At 42.4% G+C, this 19,793-nt stretch overlaps 2 protein-coding genes across 6 annotated transcripts in view; one reads left to right on the forward strand and one right to left on the reverse strand.

Annotated features, from left to right (window-relative positions):
• LOC140725105 (RAS guanyl-releasing protein 1-like) overlaps positions 1-19,793 on the reverse strand; it is a 301,300-nt gene that overhangs the window by 182,876 nt on the left and 98,631 nt on the right. The window lies entirely within an intron of this gene.
• LOC140725103 (rho GTPase-activating protein 11A-like) overlaps positions 10,312-19,793 on the forward strand; it is a 78,140-nt gene continuing 68,658 nt past the window's right edge. The window contains exons 1-2 of the mRNA XM_073040116.1: positions 10,312-10,546; positions 17,772-17,860. Of these exons, the coding sequence (XP_072896217.1) occupies positions 10,433-10,546; positions 17,772-17,860 (203 nt within the window). The 5' untranslated portion in view covers positions 10,312-10,432. The remainder of the gene's footprint in view (positions 10,547-17,771; positions 17,861-19,793) is intronic.

Below are 19,793 nucleotides of genomic sequence, written 5' to 3' on the forward strand. Positions count from 1 at the left end.
AGACCCTTCGTCAGGGCTAACATCTGCAGATTTCCTCGTGTATGATTCCCATAATGGTTTTTCTACCCGTGCAGTTTAACTTCACCCACAAAGATTTAACATTCTCTGACCCTATGTCCTATCTTTCTAAAGATGTAATTCGATCTCCTACTAAAAGAGCCACACCAGCACCTATGCCTTCCTGCCTGTCCTTTCAATAGAAAGTAGATCCTTTGATGTTAAGCTCCCAACTACAGCCTTCTTTTAGCCATGACTCAGAGATGCCCACAATGTCATACCAACCAACCTCTAATTACATCACCAGTTTGTCCACCTTATTCCGAATGCTATGTGCATTTAAGTACAGCACTTTTAGTCCTGTATTCTTTGCCCTTTTGAATTTTGCCTCTGTGGTACAATTTAACTGTTTGCACTGTCTGCATTTGTACCCAATCACTGGCTTATCCTTCCTTACATTCATGTTACATCCATCATCTACATGTAAACCTGCTGACTCATCCTCAGCTCTATCATACTGGTTCCCACCCTGCTGCCATATTAGTTTAAATCATTCCCAACAGTTCTACTAAAACCTACCCCCAAGAATATTGCATTCAAGTGCAACTCGTCCCTTTTGTACAGGTCCCACCTGCCCCAGAAGAGGTCCCAATTATCCAGAAATCTGAATCCCTGACCCCTGCTCTAATTCTTCAGCCACACCTTTGTCTGTCACCTCATTCTATTCCTATCCTTGCTGTCACATGGCAAAGGCAGCAACCTAGAGATGACTACCTTTGAGGTCCTGCTTCTCAGATTCTTTCCTAACTCCCTGTTTTCTTTTTCTACCTATGTCGTTGGTACCAATATGTACCACAACTTCTGGCTGCTCATCTTCCCTTTTCAGGATATTGTGGACACATCCAGAAACAGCACGGACCCAGGTAAACTAGCATTCGCATTTCCTCTTTGCGTCCACAGAATCGCCTATCTGTCCCCCTGACTATGGAGCCCGAATTACCGATGCCATCCTCTTCAGTTCCCTACCCTTCTGAGGTACTGGGGCAGATTCAGTGCCAGAGGCACTGTCGCAATTGCTCCCCTCAGCTAGGTCCTTCCTCCCCCCCCCCCCCCCCCCAACAGTACTCAAAATGGAAGTACTTATTGTTGAGGGGGATAGCCACAGGTGTGCTCTCCATTATCTGACTTTGTCCCTTCCCTCTCCTCACAGTCACCCATTTATCTGTCTCATGTAGCCTTGGGGGTGATTACCTCCCTGTAGCTCCTGTGTTTCACTGCTTCACTTCCCCGCACAAGCCAAAGGCCATCAAGCTGCAGCTCCAGTTCCCTAACATTGTCTCTAAGGAGCTGCATCTCAATGTACCTCGTGAAGACGTGGTCATCGGGGAGGCTGGAAGTCTCCTGGAAATCCCACATCTGACACCCAGAGCAGAACATTGGCTCTGTACACCCTATTCTCTCAAGATTTAAATAAGAAGTAAGGAATGAACTTACCTACTTACCTTGCCTCCACCTGTTCTCACCAAAGCTCTGTTGACCCAAAGCCTTACTACTTTACCTCAGACTATTCCGACAACGACCGCTCCGCTAGGCAGTGCCCCTCTTTTATGGAGACTGGGTTTTTAAAGATCTTCGCCGGATCTGCACGTGAACACTTTTGTTCTGTCTACGCAGTACTCTAGTCAATGACTTCCATTGAAAAGCTTCCTGCTTTTAAAAGATCTTTTACTGCTTTGAGGGTATTAGGCAGGATCTAGCTAGGGCTAACTGGGTGACTCTATTTAAAGGCAAAGGAACAGTTGGTAAGTGGGGGGGGCTTTTAAAATGGTCATATCAAGAGTCCACAGGCAGCATGTCCCTGTTAAGGTGAAGGATAGACAGTTCAATGAACCCTAGCTGATGAGAAATGGAGGTTCTGGTCAGGTTAAAATAAAAAGGAAGCGTACATTGTTTTGAGGCAGCTGTGTACAAATAAGTTCCTTGATGGATATAAAAAGTTTAAGAGCAGGCTTAAGAAGGAAATCAGGAGGGCAAAAAAATATGAGAAGGATTTGGCATCAGAGTTAAAGATGATGTCTTCACAGTAAAAGGGTGACAAGCAAGAGACGAGATCATCTTAAAGACCAATATGTAGAGCCCTAGGAGGTGGCTGAGATATTTAGCGTCTTTTTTCTCCTCTGTGTTTACTAAGGAGAATATCATGGATGCCAAAAAAATAAGGGAAGTAAGTAGTGAAGTGTTGGAACATACACATATCATGAGAAAAGGAGGTAATTGCAACATGGAGGTGCATTAAAGTGGGTATATCGCCAGGGCTTGATCAAATGCACTCCTAGACCTTATAGGAGGCCAGGGACAAAAATAAAATCATAGAGGCACTTGTGGAGATAGTCCTTCATCATTAGTCACTTGTGAAGTTCCAGAAAACTGGAGGGTGGCTAATGTTGTTCCATTGTACAAAAAGGGTATAAAGACAAGCCAAGGAGCTGAATTCAGTTGCAAGAAAGTTACTGAAGGGAATTTTGAGGGACAAAATCTGCTTTCATTTGGATAGTCAAGGCCTGATCAGGCATGGTTTGTATGTGAGAGGTCATTTCTGACTAATCTTTTGGAATTCTTTTTAAAGAGGGGAGATAGATGACAGGCTCATCTGGAAGTTAAGGTCACATGGGATTTAGGAGGGGCTAGCAAGTTGGTCATGCCCTGACCAATCAAGAATCTATCAACCTCTGCTTTAAACATATATAAAGACTTGGCCTCCATGGCTACCTGTGGCAATGAATTCTGCAGATGCACCACTCTCTGGCTAAAGAAATTCCTCCTCATCTCTGTTCTAAAAGGATGCCCCTCTATTCTGAGGCTGTGTCCTTTGGTCTTAGACTCTTCCACCATAGGGTACTGTTACGAACCCCGTAACTGGGTCACTTACCAGCAAAGATAGAGAGGTCCTTTGAAGTCTGATGATACTATTTTTAACAGTATTTATTTGTAAAAATACACAAAATAATACCCATGCAAATATACAGATAATACACGTCGTCAATACTAAATCTAAAAGTGCGGGTATAACAATAATCAATAAGAAATAAGCTCTATCGTTGTCTAGGGGATAATGTATTGTCCGATGGAAATATAAAGTTCACTCAGTTCATGCAGGCTGCAGCCTCTGGGGACCGCTGGGGTTTGCAATGGTTGGAGAGAGAGAGAGTTTTGGGAGAAAAACTTGCCGGCTTTCCTTTTATGATTTCGATCCGTCGGAGACTCGTTGGTGTGGCCGTTCACTTGTGGCCTCTTCTTTAGCTAAGCCGTTCTTCCATGATGAGCCTGCCACCCTGGCAAGGGAGGACTCACACAAGCCCTCACCGGCGTTCACTATAAAACGCTGTCACTGGATTTCCAACGTTTCTCCAGGTGCGTCTCAAGGGGTTGTTCCCCAGACCCTCTTTTATCCTTACTCACGGGGTCTCAGATGTCAATCAGGTTGGGATGATGCAATCCCTCAACCAGCCCACTCTGGTTGTCCCCTGAAGGGCTTCAATGAATAGTACAGTACTCAATACACAATTCCGTCTCCAAGAGACAATAGCCATTATCAATGGTTTTGTTTCGCTGAGGCCAGGACACATTCCAAACCTTGTGGATTCTCTCTCATTTCCTGGGTCCCAGACCCGAATTAATAGCGATCTTGCGATTCTCAAAAAGGAGAGGGCGACTTTGTACCCTTCGGCCCCTCAGAGTTGCGGCACATTCGTAACAGTACATCTTCTCCACATCCACTCTACTGAGGCCTTTCACCATTCAGTGAGGTTACCCCTCACTCTTCTGAATTCCAATGAATACAGGCCCAGAGCCATCAGACGCTCTTCATATGACAAGCCATTCAACCCTGGAAGCATTTTTGTGAACCTTCTTTGAACCCTTTCCAGTTTCAGCACATCCCCTCTAAGATAAGAGCCCAAATCTGCTCACAATACTCCAAGTGAGGCCTCACCAGTGCTTTATAAAGTTTCAACATTACATTCTTGTTTTTATATTCTAATCCTCTTGAAATGAATGCTAACATTGCATTTGCTTTCCTCACCACAGTCTCAAATTGCAAATGAACCTTTATGGAATCCAACACAAGGACTCCCAAGTCCCTTTGCGCCTCAGTTTTTTGTATCTTCTCTCCATTTAGAAAATAAGCAATACTTTCATTTCTTCTAAAAAAAAGTGCATGACTATACACTTCCCGACACTATATTCCATCTGTCATTACTTTGCCCATTCTCGGAATCTGTCTGTACTTCTGTAGCCTCTTTACTTCATCAAAACTACCTGCCACTCAACCTATCTTCATATCGTCTGCAAACTTTGCAACAAAGCCATCAATTCCATCATCTAAATTATTGACATATAACGTGAAATGAACCCCTGTGGAACAACACAAGCTACTGGCAGCTATCTGGAAAAGGTTCCCTTTACTCCCACTCTCTCGGCATCGGACGCTATTGCAGCTCGCAGCGTCAGAGTTCGGAGTTCAATCCCAGCATCCTCTGTAAGGAGTCTCTGTACGTCCTCCCTGTGAAATACATGTGTTTTTTCTGGGTTTTCCGGTTTCCTCCCACAGTCCAAAGATGTATCAGATAGGTTAATTGGTCATTGTAAGTTGTCCTGTAATTAGGTTAGGGTTAAATCGAGATTGTTGGGGGTTGCTGGGCAGTGGGGCTGGAAGGGCTTATTCAACACTGTATTTCAAAATAAATAAACTTGTATGTCACTACCATTCATTGCATGGACAGAAATATAAACTTGTGTGCATTGAGTATATTGGCTTTGACAGAGATTTATCAGAAAGATATAAAAGAAAAATGCAATGGACACAAAATGCTGGAGGAACTCAGCAAGTCAGTAGTCATCCACAGAGGAAAATGAACAGTTGATGTTCTGGGCTAAGACTCTTCAACAGGACTGAAAAGAAAGGGGTCAGAGATGCTGCTGACCTGCTGAGTTCCTCCAGCTTTTTGTGTGTGTTTATCAAGATTTTCAGCATCTGTAGAATCTCTTGTGAATGAGTACTGAAATAAAGTCATGGAGAAGACTTGGACAGATTAGAAGAATGGGCAGTAAGTGGCAGATGGACTATAGTGTAGGGAAGTATATGGTCACAAACTTTGGTAGAAATGATAAAGGCAGAGACTGTTTTGTACACAGGAGCAAATTCAGAAATCAGGGTGCAAAAGGACTTGGGACCCCAAGTGCAAGATTTCCAAAAGGTTAACTTTCAAGTTGAGACAGCAGTCAGGAAGGCAATTGCAATGTTAGCATTCCTTTTCAGAGGAGTAGAATATAAAAACAAGGATGTAATGCTGACACATTGTTAGTCTACATTTGGAGTATTGTGAGCAATGTTGAGCCCCATATCTAAGAAAGGATGTGCTGGCATTGGAGAGGGTCCAGAAAAGGTTTTCAAGAATATCTCAGGAATGAAAGGGTTAACATTGAAGAACTTTTGATTACCCTGGATATATACTCATTAGAATTTAGAAGAATGCAAGGGGGTGGGAGGGGAATCTCAATGAAACCTGCAGAATATTGAAATACATTGACAGAGTGGATGCGGAGAGGATGTTTCTATTAGGACCAAATGGCACAGCCTCAAATGCCTCTTTGGAAGAGATGAGGAATTTCTTTAGGCAGAGGGTGGTGAATCTGTAGAATTCATTGCCACAGATGGCTGCGCAGGCCAAGTCATTGGATACAGTATAGTTAAAGCAGAGGCTGATAGATCCTTGATTAGTAATGGCATCAAAGGTTACAGAGCAAAGCCAAAAAAAAAAGAAAATAAATCAATCATGATTGAATGGCGGAGTGGACTCAATGGCCTAATTCTGCTACAAAATCTTATGGAATGGCAAAGCATGGGCTGAATGGCCAAGTTCTGTTCCTGGGAAGCAAGAGGAGAGACTGCTGCACCTTTGGTAATGATCTTTGCATCCTCACTGACCAAAAGAGTAGTACCCAAAACTGGAGGCTGGCAAATGTTAGTCCTTCATTCAAGAACGGTGAAAAGAATTATAGACCAATGAGCCTTACATCAGTGGCAGCCAAATTATTGGAAAGGATTCTTAGAGACAGGATTTATGAGTATTGGGAGCATAGTATGATTAAGCGTAGTAAGCACGGTCTAGTGAGGAGCAGATCATACCTCTGAACATGATTGACTTTGAGGAAGTGAACAAAACAAATTGATAAAGGCAGAGCAGGGTGGATATAATATATGAATTCCAGTAAGGAGATCGACAAGGTTCCCAATGGTAGGCTCATTTACAAGGTCAGGTGCATGTTATCCAGGAAAATCTGTATACATGGATTTGGAATTTACTTGTTCACATAAGGCATGGAGTGTATTTTGCTTGGAAATCAATGACTAGGAATGTTCCACAGTTATTGTTCTGGGAACTCTACTCTTTGTGATTTTTATTAATGACTTGAATGAGGGACTGTAAATTTGCAGATGACACAAAGGTTGGTGGTATTGTGGATGATGAAGAAGATTGTTGTAAGTTAGAATGGAACAGATACATGCAGAGCCGGGCTGAGAAGCGGCAGATAGCACTCTGATAGAAAAGTGTGAAGTGATACACATTGGAAGGTCAAACTTGAAGGCAGAATACAAGGTTAATAGCAATTTTTTTAGCAATGTGGAGGATTGGGGGATTTTGGGGTCCACATCCACAGATCTCTTGAAGTTGCCATCCAAGTTGATAGAGGGCGAAGAAGGCATATGTTGCATTGGAACAACACACACAAACTGCTGGAGGAACTCAGTTCTCCTGAAGGTTCTTGGCCTGAAACATCAACTACTCATTTCCAAAGATGCTGCCTAGTCTGCTCTAGAAAACTCTGGTTAGACCACATCAACATTGTGTTTAGTTCTGGTCTCTTCATTATAGTAAGGATATGGAAGCTTTAGAGACTGTACAGAGGAGATTCAGCAGGATGCTGCCTGGATTCGAGAGCATACTTTTTGCCTTATTAGGAAAGGTTGAATGAGCTCAGACTTTTCTCTTTGGAGTGAAGGTGGATGAGAGGCGACTCCATGAGACAAACATAGAGTGGACAGTCAGCACCATTTTCCGATAATAGCTAATACAAAAGGACATACTATTAAGGTTTTTGGAGGAAAGTGTAGGGGAAATGTCAGAGGTAGTATTTTTTTAATACAGAGAGTGGTAAGTGCATGGAATGCACTGCAGAGATGGATTTGAGAGACTCTTAGATAGGCAACTGGAAGACAGAAAAATGAAAGGCTAGGTGGGAGGGAAAGGCTAGACTGATTGCGGAGTAGATTAAAGGGTTGGCATAACATCATGAACTGAAGGTCATATAGTGTGATGTACTGTTCTATGATGCTGTGTGCCTGGCATGGACCGAGTTGGACTGAAGTAGCTGTTTGTGCTGTATGACTATGTAAACTGGACATTGGCCATCACCAACCTGACTGCTGAAATGCAAAATACTGGAAAACTGCAAAATAAACAAAAAGTTTGAAAATACTTAGCTGATCAGAAAGAAAGATAAGTAAATTTTAAATGCAAAGATGGGAGGAAAAAAATAAACCAATAGAATACAGGAGAATAGGCTGTTGATTAAGCCTGTTTCATAAAATGGTGAGGGTATTTTGAGAGAAAATAAACAACAGGACAACAATCAAAGTTTAGAAAATTTTCAACAGATCAGGCAGTGATACTGCAAAGAGAAAAAAAGTTACTATCACAGAAATACATATAGTAGATTAAATTACTGAGACATCATTCAGTGGGGCTTTATGGGTGGAACTGAGGAAAAAAAGAAAGGATTGATCACCTTCAAAATGCTGGAGGAACTCAGCAAGGCAGGCAACATCTACGGAAAAGAGTAAACAGTCAATTTTTTGGGTCGAGACCCTTCATTCGGACTGGAGAAAAAAAGATGAAAAGTCAGAGTAAGAAGGTGGGGGGAGGGGAATAAGAAATACAAGGTAGTAGAAACCGGAAGGGAGGGGGAGTGAAGAAACGAGCTGGGAAGTTGATTGGTGAAAGAGATAAAGGACTGGAGAAGGGGGAATCTGATAGGAGAGGACAGAAGGCCGTGGAAGAGAGGGAAGGGGCAGGAGCACCAGAGGGAGGTGATGGGCAGGTAAGGAGATAAGGTAAGAGAGAGGGTATGGGGAATGGTGAAGGAGGGGTGGGGTCCATTACCGGAAGTTTGAGAAATTGATGTTCATACCATCAGGTTGGACGCTACCCAGATGAAATACAAGGTATTGCTCCTCCAACCTGAGTGTGGCCTCATTGCGGCAGCGAAAGAGGCCATAGATTGACATGTCAGAATGGGAATGGGAAGCAGAATTAAAATGGGTTATTTGTACTTCACCTTCCTGTTCCGATAGGTCAATAGGAAGTGAGGTGGTGGAAGCCCGAAGACCAAAGCATGGAGGTCCAGGATTGGAGGACTGTTTATGTGGATGGAAAGGCTTGTTCTGTTCTGTTGTGTTTGTGTTCCATATTGTTCTGCTGAGCATTGTAGACATACTATGTACTTCCTGGGAGCATACATATTCCGGCACCAGCATCTGTGGATGTGTTGGTTGTCAACACAAATGGCATTTTTCACTGTATATTTCAATTTACATGTGATAAACAAATGAATCTGAATCTTTTACATGCCAGCCAAGGTGCCCATCAATGCCAGTTCCTTTGCCCACATTCTTCTAAACCTTTCCTGTCCATGTACCTGTCTAGTTTTTTAAATAGTTACTGTTCTATAATTTTCTGGCAGTTTGATCTATAAATATACCACTTTCTACATGAAGAAGTTGCCTCAGTTCCCTTCTCACATTAAATCTATGCTGCCTTGTTTTTGATTCTGGTTCCTGGGAAAAAGACCATGTGCATTCACCCTTTTTCAGTCCTTCATAACTTTATTGACCTCTATAAAAGCTCAGTCTCTGACACTCAGTCTCAGACACTCCAGGGATTACAGTCCGAGCTTGCCCAACCTTTCCCAAAAACTCAGGTCCTCAAATCCTGAGAACATTCTTGTAAATCTTCTTTGTACTCTTTCCAGCTGAATGACATCTTAGTTACCTTAAGTTGTATTTGAAGATCAAGAACTCAAATCAAGCATAATACTACTAGGTTTATTAGACAGCACAGATCCCATGCTCCTGTGTTGGTCCACCTACCAGCAAACACCACAAAGCACCAGAAAGATTCCATCAAAGTCATCTCTACAAAATCTTCTAAATCCTCTCCTAGGTAAACATCCCTAATATTGAGACCGCAATGGTTTTCAATTTGCCCTAATTAGCAGGGTCACATTATTTACATCCTCAACATCAAATTTCCAAATCAGTTACACTATTCCAAACTCATTCACTTGATTCAAGTGAATTGATTCAAGGACATTCTCAAATTTCCTTTGAATAAACGTCATACTTTATTTACTAGGGAGACTCCCCACTCCATGACCACTTAAAACAGAGGAAAAATCCACTATGGTAATTAAAACGGAAGCTCTCTTCATCAACAGAGGCAAGTGAGAAAAGGGCACATGACTACTCGACAATTTCAGTTTCATGGAGCACCGCCTGTCCCAATTAAAGCCGAGTTGCAGGATACTAATTTTGCCACTGCAGAAGTGGTCGAGAAGTATGTTTTCCTTAAACCCAAAGAACGATTTAGTGACAAAAGGGAACAGTTAACTCATTTAAAATATTGTGATCTAATTCTGATAAACATGCAAATAATGTAAAGAGGATTAAAGGATTGTGGCTGTGTTTTATTGCCTCCGATTCTTTTATGGAACTTGGGCACGACCTTCCTCTATGTTTAATGCACTCATACCTCTTTGAGTTTAGATTGCCCGCCTTTTAAAAACATGAACAGGCTTCCCCCTGCTTCCAGCCTCATATTCAGTCACCCGGCGGCCGTTGGAGTGTTGATAACTGCGCAGGCGCACCACGCCTCAGGCAGCATCGAAGACACCCGTACGTGGCAAGACCCCACATTTGAAATAGCTTCAACCAATAAGAAGCGTATTTGGAGAGCGCCACCGTTCGAGTGAAAAACGCGCAAGAGGCAAACGGGTGGGGGTGAGGGACGCCAGTGGGGGAGGGGGAGATTATTGTGCTGTTGGTGGGACGGGGAGTGGCAGGGGAAGAACAGGGAGGGGTAGTGGGAGAGAGCGAATGTGTCCGGAGCGGTGGGTAAAGGGGCAGGGGTCGAGAAACTGAGGCGGTGGGTGAAGGGGCAGAGGGAGAGTGAAGGGGCAGAGGGAGAGAGGGTGGGTGAAGGGGCAGAGGGAGTGGGAGACAGAGAACAGTGGGTGAAGGGGCAGAGGGAGAGAAGGTGGGAGATAGAGTGGTGGGTGAAGGGGCAGCGGGTGCCCTGAGGACAGGAGTGGAGCCAGAATGAAGGCTGAAAGAAACATGGTGAGGCTCGCCGTGGTGCAGCACCTCCGAGACTACGGGATAAAAGTGAAACACTGGAACAGGATTCGCTCTAACAGTCGGCCACAAGGCCGGGTAAGAGATTACCAAAACATTACAATTACATAGTATGATGTTATTTACATTATGAAAGGTGTGGGTTGGGGAGGTATATGTCGCCGTTAGATATGTGGAATGATAGTTTACAGGTGGGTATTAAAATGCACAAAATTGTATTGGGATTCAAAACGAGTTATTTTAAGCATTCATTTTCGGGATCGGAGCGTTCAGCACTGCTACATTTATTTGTTAGAGCATATCCATACAAGCGTATATTTGGGAGGGGGAATCTACGCATCCGGTGGGAAGACCCTTTAAAAGACGGTCTTGTAGCGGTCCAGTAGTGTAACAGTTAGTGCTGCTCCTAAACATTTCCGGCCTCTGCGTTCAGAACAGTACTGACTTTAAATGTGCTCTTGACTTTTCCTTGATGCCTTGGTTTCTTCCTACATCCCAGGTTGTGCAGGTAGTTGAAGTGATTGTCTGTGTAAGAATTGTGTCGAGGGTGTTAAAGAGAATCGGGGTGGAATTTGCGTCCTTGTGGGAGAGAATCAGTTATAAGTTGAAAATGGAAATGCTCTGAGAACCAGGATAGACTTAATGGAGTAAATGACGTTTCTCTTCTTGTCAGGAAGCATAAATACTTTTTGAAGTGAAGTAATGGAAAAATGTCATTATTCAGGTTCTCATTGAAATGCTCAAATTTACTACTTATACCCAGGCAATATAATACAAAGAGGAATTAAAGGCTGTGTGACTATCTGCGATTTTAATTTTATAGTTCTTCCATGTAACTTGGTTATGACCTTCATAAATTTTCAATGTACTTGTATCTTCCTGAGTTTGGATTGCCTGCTTTTTGAAATGTCAACAGACCTCATCCTGTTTCAAGGGCTTCCTGTTCAGCCTGGTATTCTGCAAAATACATTCCGTATTCCTCTACATCTGCTGTCCTTGTCCTTTCTGATAGTACAGACACTATGTTTAGAAGGCAGTTACAATGTTACACTTAGAGGGTGCAACATGATCCAGCTGAAGGAGCAGCATCTAGTCTTCCATCTGGACACATTGCAGTCTTCTAAACTTAAGACTGGATTCTTCAATTTCAGTTAACTTAATTTCTGTCTATCTGTTGTCAATCTGTGATATTGACTTAGCTTGTTTGTTTCTCTTTCCTCTGGGAGCAGAGGACATGCACAAATTTACCTGTTTGGTGTTTTTTATACTCTGCATTTCAGAACTCGTATGGTCTTTTGTCTATATTCTCGCTCTCTAACTACTACTATTTACTCATTGACCAGATAGCATTGATTACAGCTCATCCCCCATGGTTATCCTGGTTTTATCCTGTCTGCAATATCACCCTCCCCCACTCTCCTTGTAGTTTAACAAGTTTATTTAGCCCCATTCCCAGTTCCATTAAGAAGGCTCTTTCACCTGACATACAAGCTCTATTTCTCTTTTTTTTAGTTTCAGATGTTTCAGAAAGGACAGGGAGGGAGGCGAAAGAGGTGGGGGCGTGGCACTGTTGATCAGAGATAATGTCACGGTTGCAGAAAAGGTGGACATCATGGAGGGATTGTCTACGGAGTCTCTGTGGATGGAGGTTAGGAACAGGAAGGGGTCAATAACTTTACTGGGTGTTTTTTATGGGCTGCCCAATAATAACAGGGATATCGAGGAGCAGATAGGGAAACGGATCCTGGAAAGGTATAGTAATAAGAGTTGTCGTGATGGGAGATTTTAATTTCCCAAATATCAATTGGCATCTCCCTAGAGCAAGGGATTTACATGGGGTGGAGTTTATTAGGTGTGTTCAGTAAGATTTCATGACACAATAAACTACAAGGAGAGTGGGGGAGGGTGATATTGCAGACAGGATAAAACCAGGATGACCATGGGGGATGAGCTGTAATCAATGTTATCTGGTCAATGAGTAAGCCTACAAAAGGAGAGGCTGTACCTGATATGGTATTGGGAAATGAACCTGGTCAGTTGTCAGATCTCTCAGTGGGAGAGCATTTTGGAGATAGTGATCAAAATTCTATCTCCTTTACAATAGCATTGGAGAGAGATAAGAATAGACAAGTTAGAAAAGTGTTTAGTTGGAGTAAGGGAAATTATGAGGCTGTCAGGCAGAAAATTGGAAATTTGTTCTCAGGAAAAAGTACAGAAGAAATGTGGCAAATGTTCGGGGGATATTTGTGTGGAGTTTTGCATAGGTATGTTCCAATGAGACAGGGAAGTTATGGTAGGGTATAGGAACCGTGGTGTACAAAGGCTGTAATAAATCTAGTCAAGAAGAAAAGAAAAGCTTAGAAAAGGTTCAGAGAGCTAGCTAATGTTAGAGATCTAGAAGATTATAAAGCTAATAGGAAGGATCTTAAGGAAAGTAGGAGAGCCAGAGCGGTCCATGGCAGGCAGGATTAAGGAAAACCCCAAGGCATTCTACAAGTATGTGAAGAGCAAGAGGATAAGACATGAAAGAATAGGACCTATCAAGTGTGACAGTGGGAAAGTATGTATGGAATCGGAGGAAATAGCAGAGGTACTTAATGAATACTTCAGTATTCACTATGGAAAAGGATCTTGGTGATTGTAGTGATGACTTGCAGCAGATTGAAAAGCTTGGGCATGTAGATATTAAGAAAGAGGCTGTGCTGGAGCTTTTGGAAAGCATCAAGTTGGATAAGTCGCCGGGACCAGATGAGATGTACCCCAGGCTAATGTTGGAGGTGAGGGAAGAGATTGCAGAGCCTCTGGCGATGATCTTTGCATCATCAATAGGAACGGGTGAGGTTCTGGAGGATTGGAACGTTGCGGATGTTGTTCCTTTATTCAAGAAAGGTGTCGAGATAGACCAGTGAGTCTTACCTCAGTGGTTGGTAAGTTGATGGAGAAGATCCTGAGAGGCAGGATTTATGAACATTTGGAGAGGTATAATATAATTAGGAATAGTCAGCATGGCTTTGTCAAGGGCAGGTCGTGCCTTACGAGTCTGATTGAATTTTTTGAGAATGTGACTAAACATGTTGATGAAAGAAGAGCAGTGGATGTAGTGTATATGGATTTCAGCAAGGCATTTGATAAGGTACCCCATGCAAGGCTTATTGAAAAAGTAAGGAGGCATGGGATCCAAGAGGACATTGCTTTGTGGATCCAGAACTGTCTTGCCCACAGAAGGCAGAGAGTGGTTGTAGATGGGTCATATTCTGCATGGAGGTCGGTGACCAGTGGTGTGCCTCAAGGATCTGTACTGGGACCCTTATTCTTTGTGATTGTTATAAATGACCTGGATGAGGAAGTGGAGGGATGGGTTAGTAAGTTTGCTGATGACACAAAGGTTGGAAGTGTTGTGGATAGTGTGGAGGGCTGTCAGAGATTACAGTGGGACATTGATAGGATGCAAAACTGGGCTGAGAAGTGGCAGATGGAGTTCAACCCAGATAAGTGTGAAGTGGTTCATTCTGGTAGGTGAAATATGATGGCAGAATATAGTATTAATAGTAAGACTCTTGGCAGTGTGGAGGATCAGAGGGATCTTGGAGTCTGAGTCCATAGGATGCTCAAAGCAAATGCGTAGGTGGTTAAGGTGTATGGTGTATTGGCCTTCATCAATTGTGGAACTGAATTTAGGAGCCAAGAGGTAATGTTGCAGCTATATAGGAGCCTGATCAGACCCCACTTGGAGTACTGTGCTCAGTTCTGGTCACCTCACTACAGGAAGAATGTGGAAGCCATAGAAAGGGTGCAGAGGAGATTTACAAGTATGTTGACTGGATTGGGGAGTATGCCTTATGAGAATAGGTTGAGTGAACTCGGCCTTTTCTCCTTGGAGCGATGGAGGATGAGAGATGACCTGATAGAGGTGTACAAGATGATGAGAGGCATTGATCGTGTAGATAGTGAGGGGCATTTTTCCGGGGCTGAAATGGTTGCCAAAAAAGGACACAGGTTTAAGGTGCTGGGGAGTAGGTACAGTAGGTCAGGTGCAAGTTTTTAAGAGGGTGATGAGTGCGTGGAATGGGCTACCTGCAACAGTGGTGGAGATGGATATGATAGGATCTTTTAAGAGGCTTTTAGATAGGTACATGGAGCTTAGTAAAATAGAGGACTATAGGTAAGTCTAGTAATTTCTAAGGTAGGGACATGTTCGACACAACTTTGTGGGCCGAAGGGCCTGTATTGTGCTGTAGATTTTCTATGTTTCTTCCCACAGATGTATGCTCAACTACTTGGTGTTTCTAGCGTTTTGTTTTATTTCAAATTTATAGCTTCTACAGCTTATTTTCTTTAATTTGATTTTGTGATTTGTTTAGAAATAGGCTTCAAATTTAATTTCAAATTGGAACTGTCAGTAGCCCACACTTAGTCACAGGCTGAATGTGTACATAATTTCTTTAAAAGTAATGTACTATATTGAAGGAGGTACAGAGGCCCAAGTTTTGAAGCTTATTGATGGGTATTGAAGGTACCTCTTCTGCACCCTCTCCAACCAAAGATCCCAGCATTGACCCTTGCAGAAAACCACTAGTCATAGACCTCCAGTCAACACCCCTTACTGCTACCATTATACCAAAACTGATTCAAATCCAAAACTACCAAATTTCTATGGGTCTTGTGCTTTAATTCTCTGGAACGGTACACCACGAGGGTCCTTTGTGTAATGCTTTACTAAATTCCATGCTGATATCATCCACTGTACTACCCAGAATGCCACTTCAAAAGCACTCATTCAAATTTGTAAGATGTGATTTTCACCACATGCTGACTATCCCTAATACATTTCTGCTTTTCTCAGACTCAAATAACCCCTATTTTAAGAACCTTTATCAATAATTTCCTTACGACTGATGTAAGGGTCACCAGTTTATAGTGGGTTTGTTTCTATTGCCCTTCTTGAAATATCGTACTGGCATTTACTAAATTGTTACTAATGATGTATTAGGCTCCTATCCTCTAAGGCAGGAATTTTCAACTTTTTTAATGCCATGGACCCTTACTGATAGACACGTCTCCAAGGGAGTTACCAAAGAAACTAATACAATGAGCGGGATTTCTTAGCAGTGTACAGAATATAAAAAACCAGATACATGTGTGCAAGTTGAAAATAAAACTTGGCTACTTGTGATATGAATACGGAAGTATTTTAGGCAGGGCACAATTCACATTTTTTACCCCCCTCTAGTCCATTTCTGAAACAGGGCCTTCAATTTAAAACATGAAAGACAAGTAACAACAGATGCTGGATCTAAAACAATAATGTTCATGAAAGAACTAAACTGCTGGAGTAACTCCACATTTATAGAGGCATAGGGATAATTGACTACAACCCGCTGGAGGAACTCAGCAGGTCGGGCAGGATCTGTGAAAACGAACAGGCAAGGTTTTGGGCTGAGACCCTTCATCAGGACTAAAAAGAGAGGGGGCAGGGGCCCTATAAAGAAGGTGGGGGGAGGGTGGGAAGGAGAAGGGAGGTAGGTGCCAGGTGAAAAACCAGTAAGAGGAAAGATCAAGGAAGGGGATAGGCAGGAAAGGTGAAGAAGTAATGTAAGGGGAAAGCTCTGTGGGTAGTAGAAGGAGGCAGAACCATGAGGGAGGTGATAGGAGGAGGCAGAGTGAAAGTGGGATGGGGGAAGGGAAGGGGAGGGAATTATCAGAAGTTGTAGAATTCAGTGTTCATGCCAAGGGGCTGGAGACTACCCAGATGGTATATGAGGTGTTGCTCCTCCAACTTGAGTTTGGCTTCATCATGGCAGTAGAGGAGGCCATGTATGGACATATGGGAATGTGAAGCAGAGTTGAAGTGGGTGGCAACCGGGAGATCCTGTCTGCTGTGGCGGATGGAGAGGAGGTGCTTGATGAAGCGGTCCCCCAGTCTGCATCGGGTCTGGTTGATGTAGGGGAGGCCGTACCGGGAGCACCGAATGCAATAGACGACTCCAGCAGACTCAAGTGAAGTGTTGCCTCACCTGGAAGGACTGTTTGGGGCCTTGAATGATGGTAAGGGAGGAGGTGTAGGGACAGGTGTAGCATTTACCTTTGCAGGGATAAGTGCCAGGTGGGATAATTGTTTCTTTTTCTCCATGATTGATGCCTGATCTACTGAGTTCTTCCAGCAGCCTACTTCGCCATCTCCCCCCACCAGTCCAAAAGTTTTTCTTCCCTCAAATGCTAACCAACCTGCTAAGTGTTTCCAGTGTTTTCTGTTTTTTTATGTTAGAGATGGTCTGTTCTTCGGTATGAAGCAAGAACCATCATTGTAAATGGAACTGGTGATAGATCTGATGCCAATACATTGCTTTGCAAGTTCCCACAGACAATTTGAGCAGGCATAAGATTCATATTAACAACTCATCATGGCTGTTATGGCCATTTGGTAGAAAAATATTTTTATATGGATTATTCATGAACTTCCAGTCAAGATGGCATCTACACTAAATAAAACAAAAAAATATATAATTATGGCTAGAATAATCTTAGCCCAATGGTTATTTTGTGGCAATTTATTGTAGTTTTTTTGTTGTTGTCCTTCAAAAGATGCTACTAACACAAATCAAGTATTATGTCTAAATTAGGGGCTAAGTGATGGCTTTATTTGTAATGACTTGAATATGATGTAGGTTTATCTTAGAATCTCAGTTAGTCAGTGTTCATTGTGTGCTGTGGCTTTATTAGGAGCTCCTGGCATACAGATTATTTAAGAAGGTGGCACCATACATCATTTTGGCTTGAATTTCTCAGGTTTGCTTTATTCTGTGCAGTTTGTGTTTTTTTTGGTGTTCGGTAAACTGTATTTTTCATTTATCATAACTTGACTTGAAGTGTATCACTTCCATTACCACAGTGCAGTTGGATCAAATTGATAAGAGTTTGGGCTTTATAAATTTATAAATCAGTCTTCAAAATCTTCAGTTACAAATACTTAATTGCAACTTTTTGTTGATCTACCCATTTTGCGCAACTTACCACAAATGGAACTCCCTTCACTGTTTACTGTTACTATCAAGTAAAGCAACTTAAACAAAGTCCTATGGGCTAGCGCATAATTTTTTCCACAGATTTTCCTAGAAACCTTAGGAGTTTGCAAATCAAATGCATTAAGTGTGTAAAGGAACACACCTGGAATTTAACCAGAGTTATAATTTTATATGTTATGTCTCTTTTTTTATTACATGTACTATCTTGGGTTATTTTGGTATTCAGTAATATTTAATTTGAAGCAAATTGTGGAATCAGTTTATTTTTGTTTTGGACTTAGGACAAGAAAATAACGTACAGTGGAGTGTTTGGTACCCCTCTGCATGCTCTTCCACGATGCACTCTCCTTGAACATGCCAGCATTCCTCAGTAAGTAGTCAGGTCTAAATGATTCTTCACATTGTTGAAAGGTTTAGAATATTAATTTTTTGATTTTTGTTTGATATTTGAAACTGAAAGAGCAGTAAACTAGAATATTTTGGATCAAACCTTTTATGCTTTGGATTACTCCTTTAAAAATCAATTTTAATTTAAATTACTGGGTATTTAAGGTATTTTAGCCTAGCTTCCCATTATTCACTTGGATAATTCAGTGTATTGAGCAACAATGACTGAAATATGAGTGGGTAAAACATAGTTATTTCAGATTCATTGATTTATCACATGTACATTGAAACATAGTGAAATGTGTCATTTGCTTTAACAAACAATGCAGCCTAGGGGGTGTGCTGGTGGCTGAGGGTAGCCCACATTTGTTTGAAGGATCTGTTCATCTTGGAGGAACTTTAATGGTCAAATGAGAGTTGATCTAGTACTTTTAGTGCAAGGCACAAGCTATTGGCCTGCTTGGAGTATAAGAATTGAAGCAGTTGATTGATGAACATTGTTAATATAAGTAGCTTATAACTTCTGTGATAAATTGCTAGAGCATATGAGTTTTCAATTGAATGTGGTATGATAGAGATGTTTAACTGGCTATACAGTATTTTCTTTGGTTGTAAAGGTAAAATACATGGATGGATTTAGTAAGTCACTTTTATTCCAAAGGATTTAATAGTTTGTTCAATACGAAGTGCAGTAGAGTCATAGGGAATTATGAAGATGTACAGCAGAGAAATGGGCCCTTCCACTAATTCCATGCTGATCTCTTCTATTACATTTTAAACCTCCTATGCTTGCTTATTTTTAACACTCCTACCATAGAAAAGATTCTGATCCTATTTATGATTCTTATAATTTCATATAGTTTTATCAAGTCACCCCTGAACTTACTTCCTTCCATGAATAAAAAAACATCTAGTCTCAGTAAATCTAAAGTCCTCCAACATCCTAGTGAAGCTCTCTGCAATCTCTGCAGCAAAATCACATCCTTCCTTGGAGTGACATGGCTGCTTAGCAGTTACTTTTTAGTGCTTGCGATCACCAGTTGGTGTTAGATTCCCACTGCTGTCTGTAAGGCATTCATGCGTTCTCCCCATGGCCGCATGGGCTTTTTCTGAGTGCTCTGGTTTCCTGTCGCATTCTAAAGACATGTAGTTAAGGTTAACACGAGGAAATCTGCAGATGCTGGAAATTCAAGCAACACACACAAAATATTAGTGGAACGCAGCAGGCCAGGCATCATCTATAGGGAGAAGCACTGTCGACGTTTCGGGCTGAGACCCTTCGTCAGGACTAACTGAAAGGAAAGATAGTAATGTGGCGACCCAATTACTAGCACACTCGAACCGGCTGACAATTAGCCAGAGCCAGAGACAAAGATACATAGCCTCAGGGAGTTTCAGTTACGTGCCTCTCCAAGTTTCGAGTGGGGGGAGACAGGCTTTTAAGCAAGACTGTGTTTGTGAAATAAACTTATTCCGTGGTTGCAGTTTACCGACTCCGTGTCGTAATTTCAGCGCTGCGCGTAGCACACCGCTACATTGGTGACCCCGACGGTCCAACCGTTTTTTTTTGGACCGGAGATGGCAGACGCTGCGTTTGTTAACGCGGTTTCCTTGAAGCTGCCAAGCTTCTGGACGCTACAACCTCACCTATGGTTTCAGCAAGCAGAAGCCCAATTCCATGTTCGGCAAATAACCTCAGAGGACACCCGTTACTACTACGTGGTGAGCTCCCTCGACCAGGACACAGCGGCCCAGGTCGCAGAGTTCGTACAGTCTCCCCCGGCAGACGGCAAGTACACGGAATTCAAAGCCCTGCTCATAAGGACTTTCGGGCTCTCCCGCCGCGAGCGAGCTGCCCGCTTACTGCACCTGGATGGCTTGGGAGACAGGCCTCCATCGGCTTTGATGAATGAGAT

The sequence above is a fragment of the Hemitrygon akajei genome, chromosome 3 (assembly GCF_048418815.1).
Source record: "Hemitrygon akajei chromosome 3, sHemAka1.3, whole genome shotgun sequence".
Classification (NCBI taxonomy): Eukaryota; Metazoa; Chordata; class Chondrichthyes; order Myliobatiformes; family Dasyatidae; genus Hemitrygon; species Hemitrygon akajei.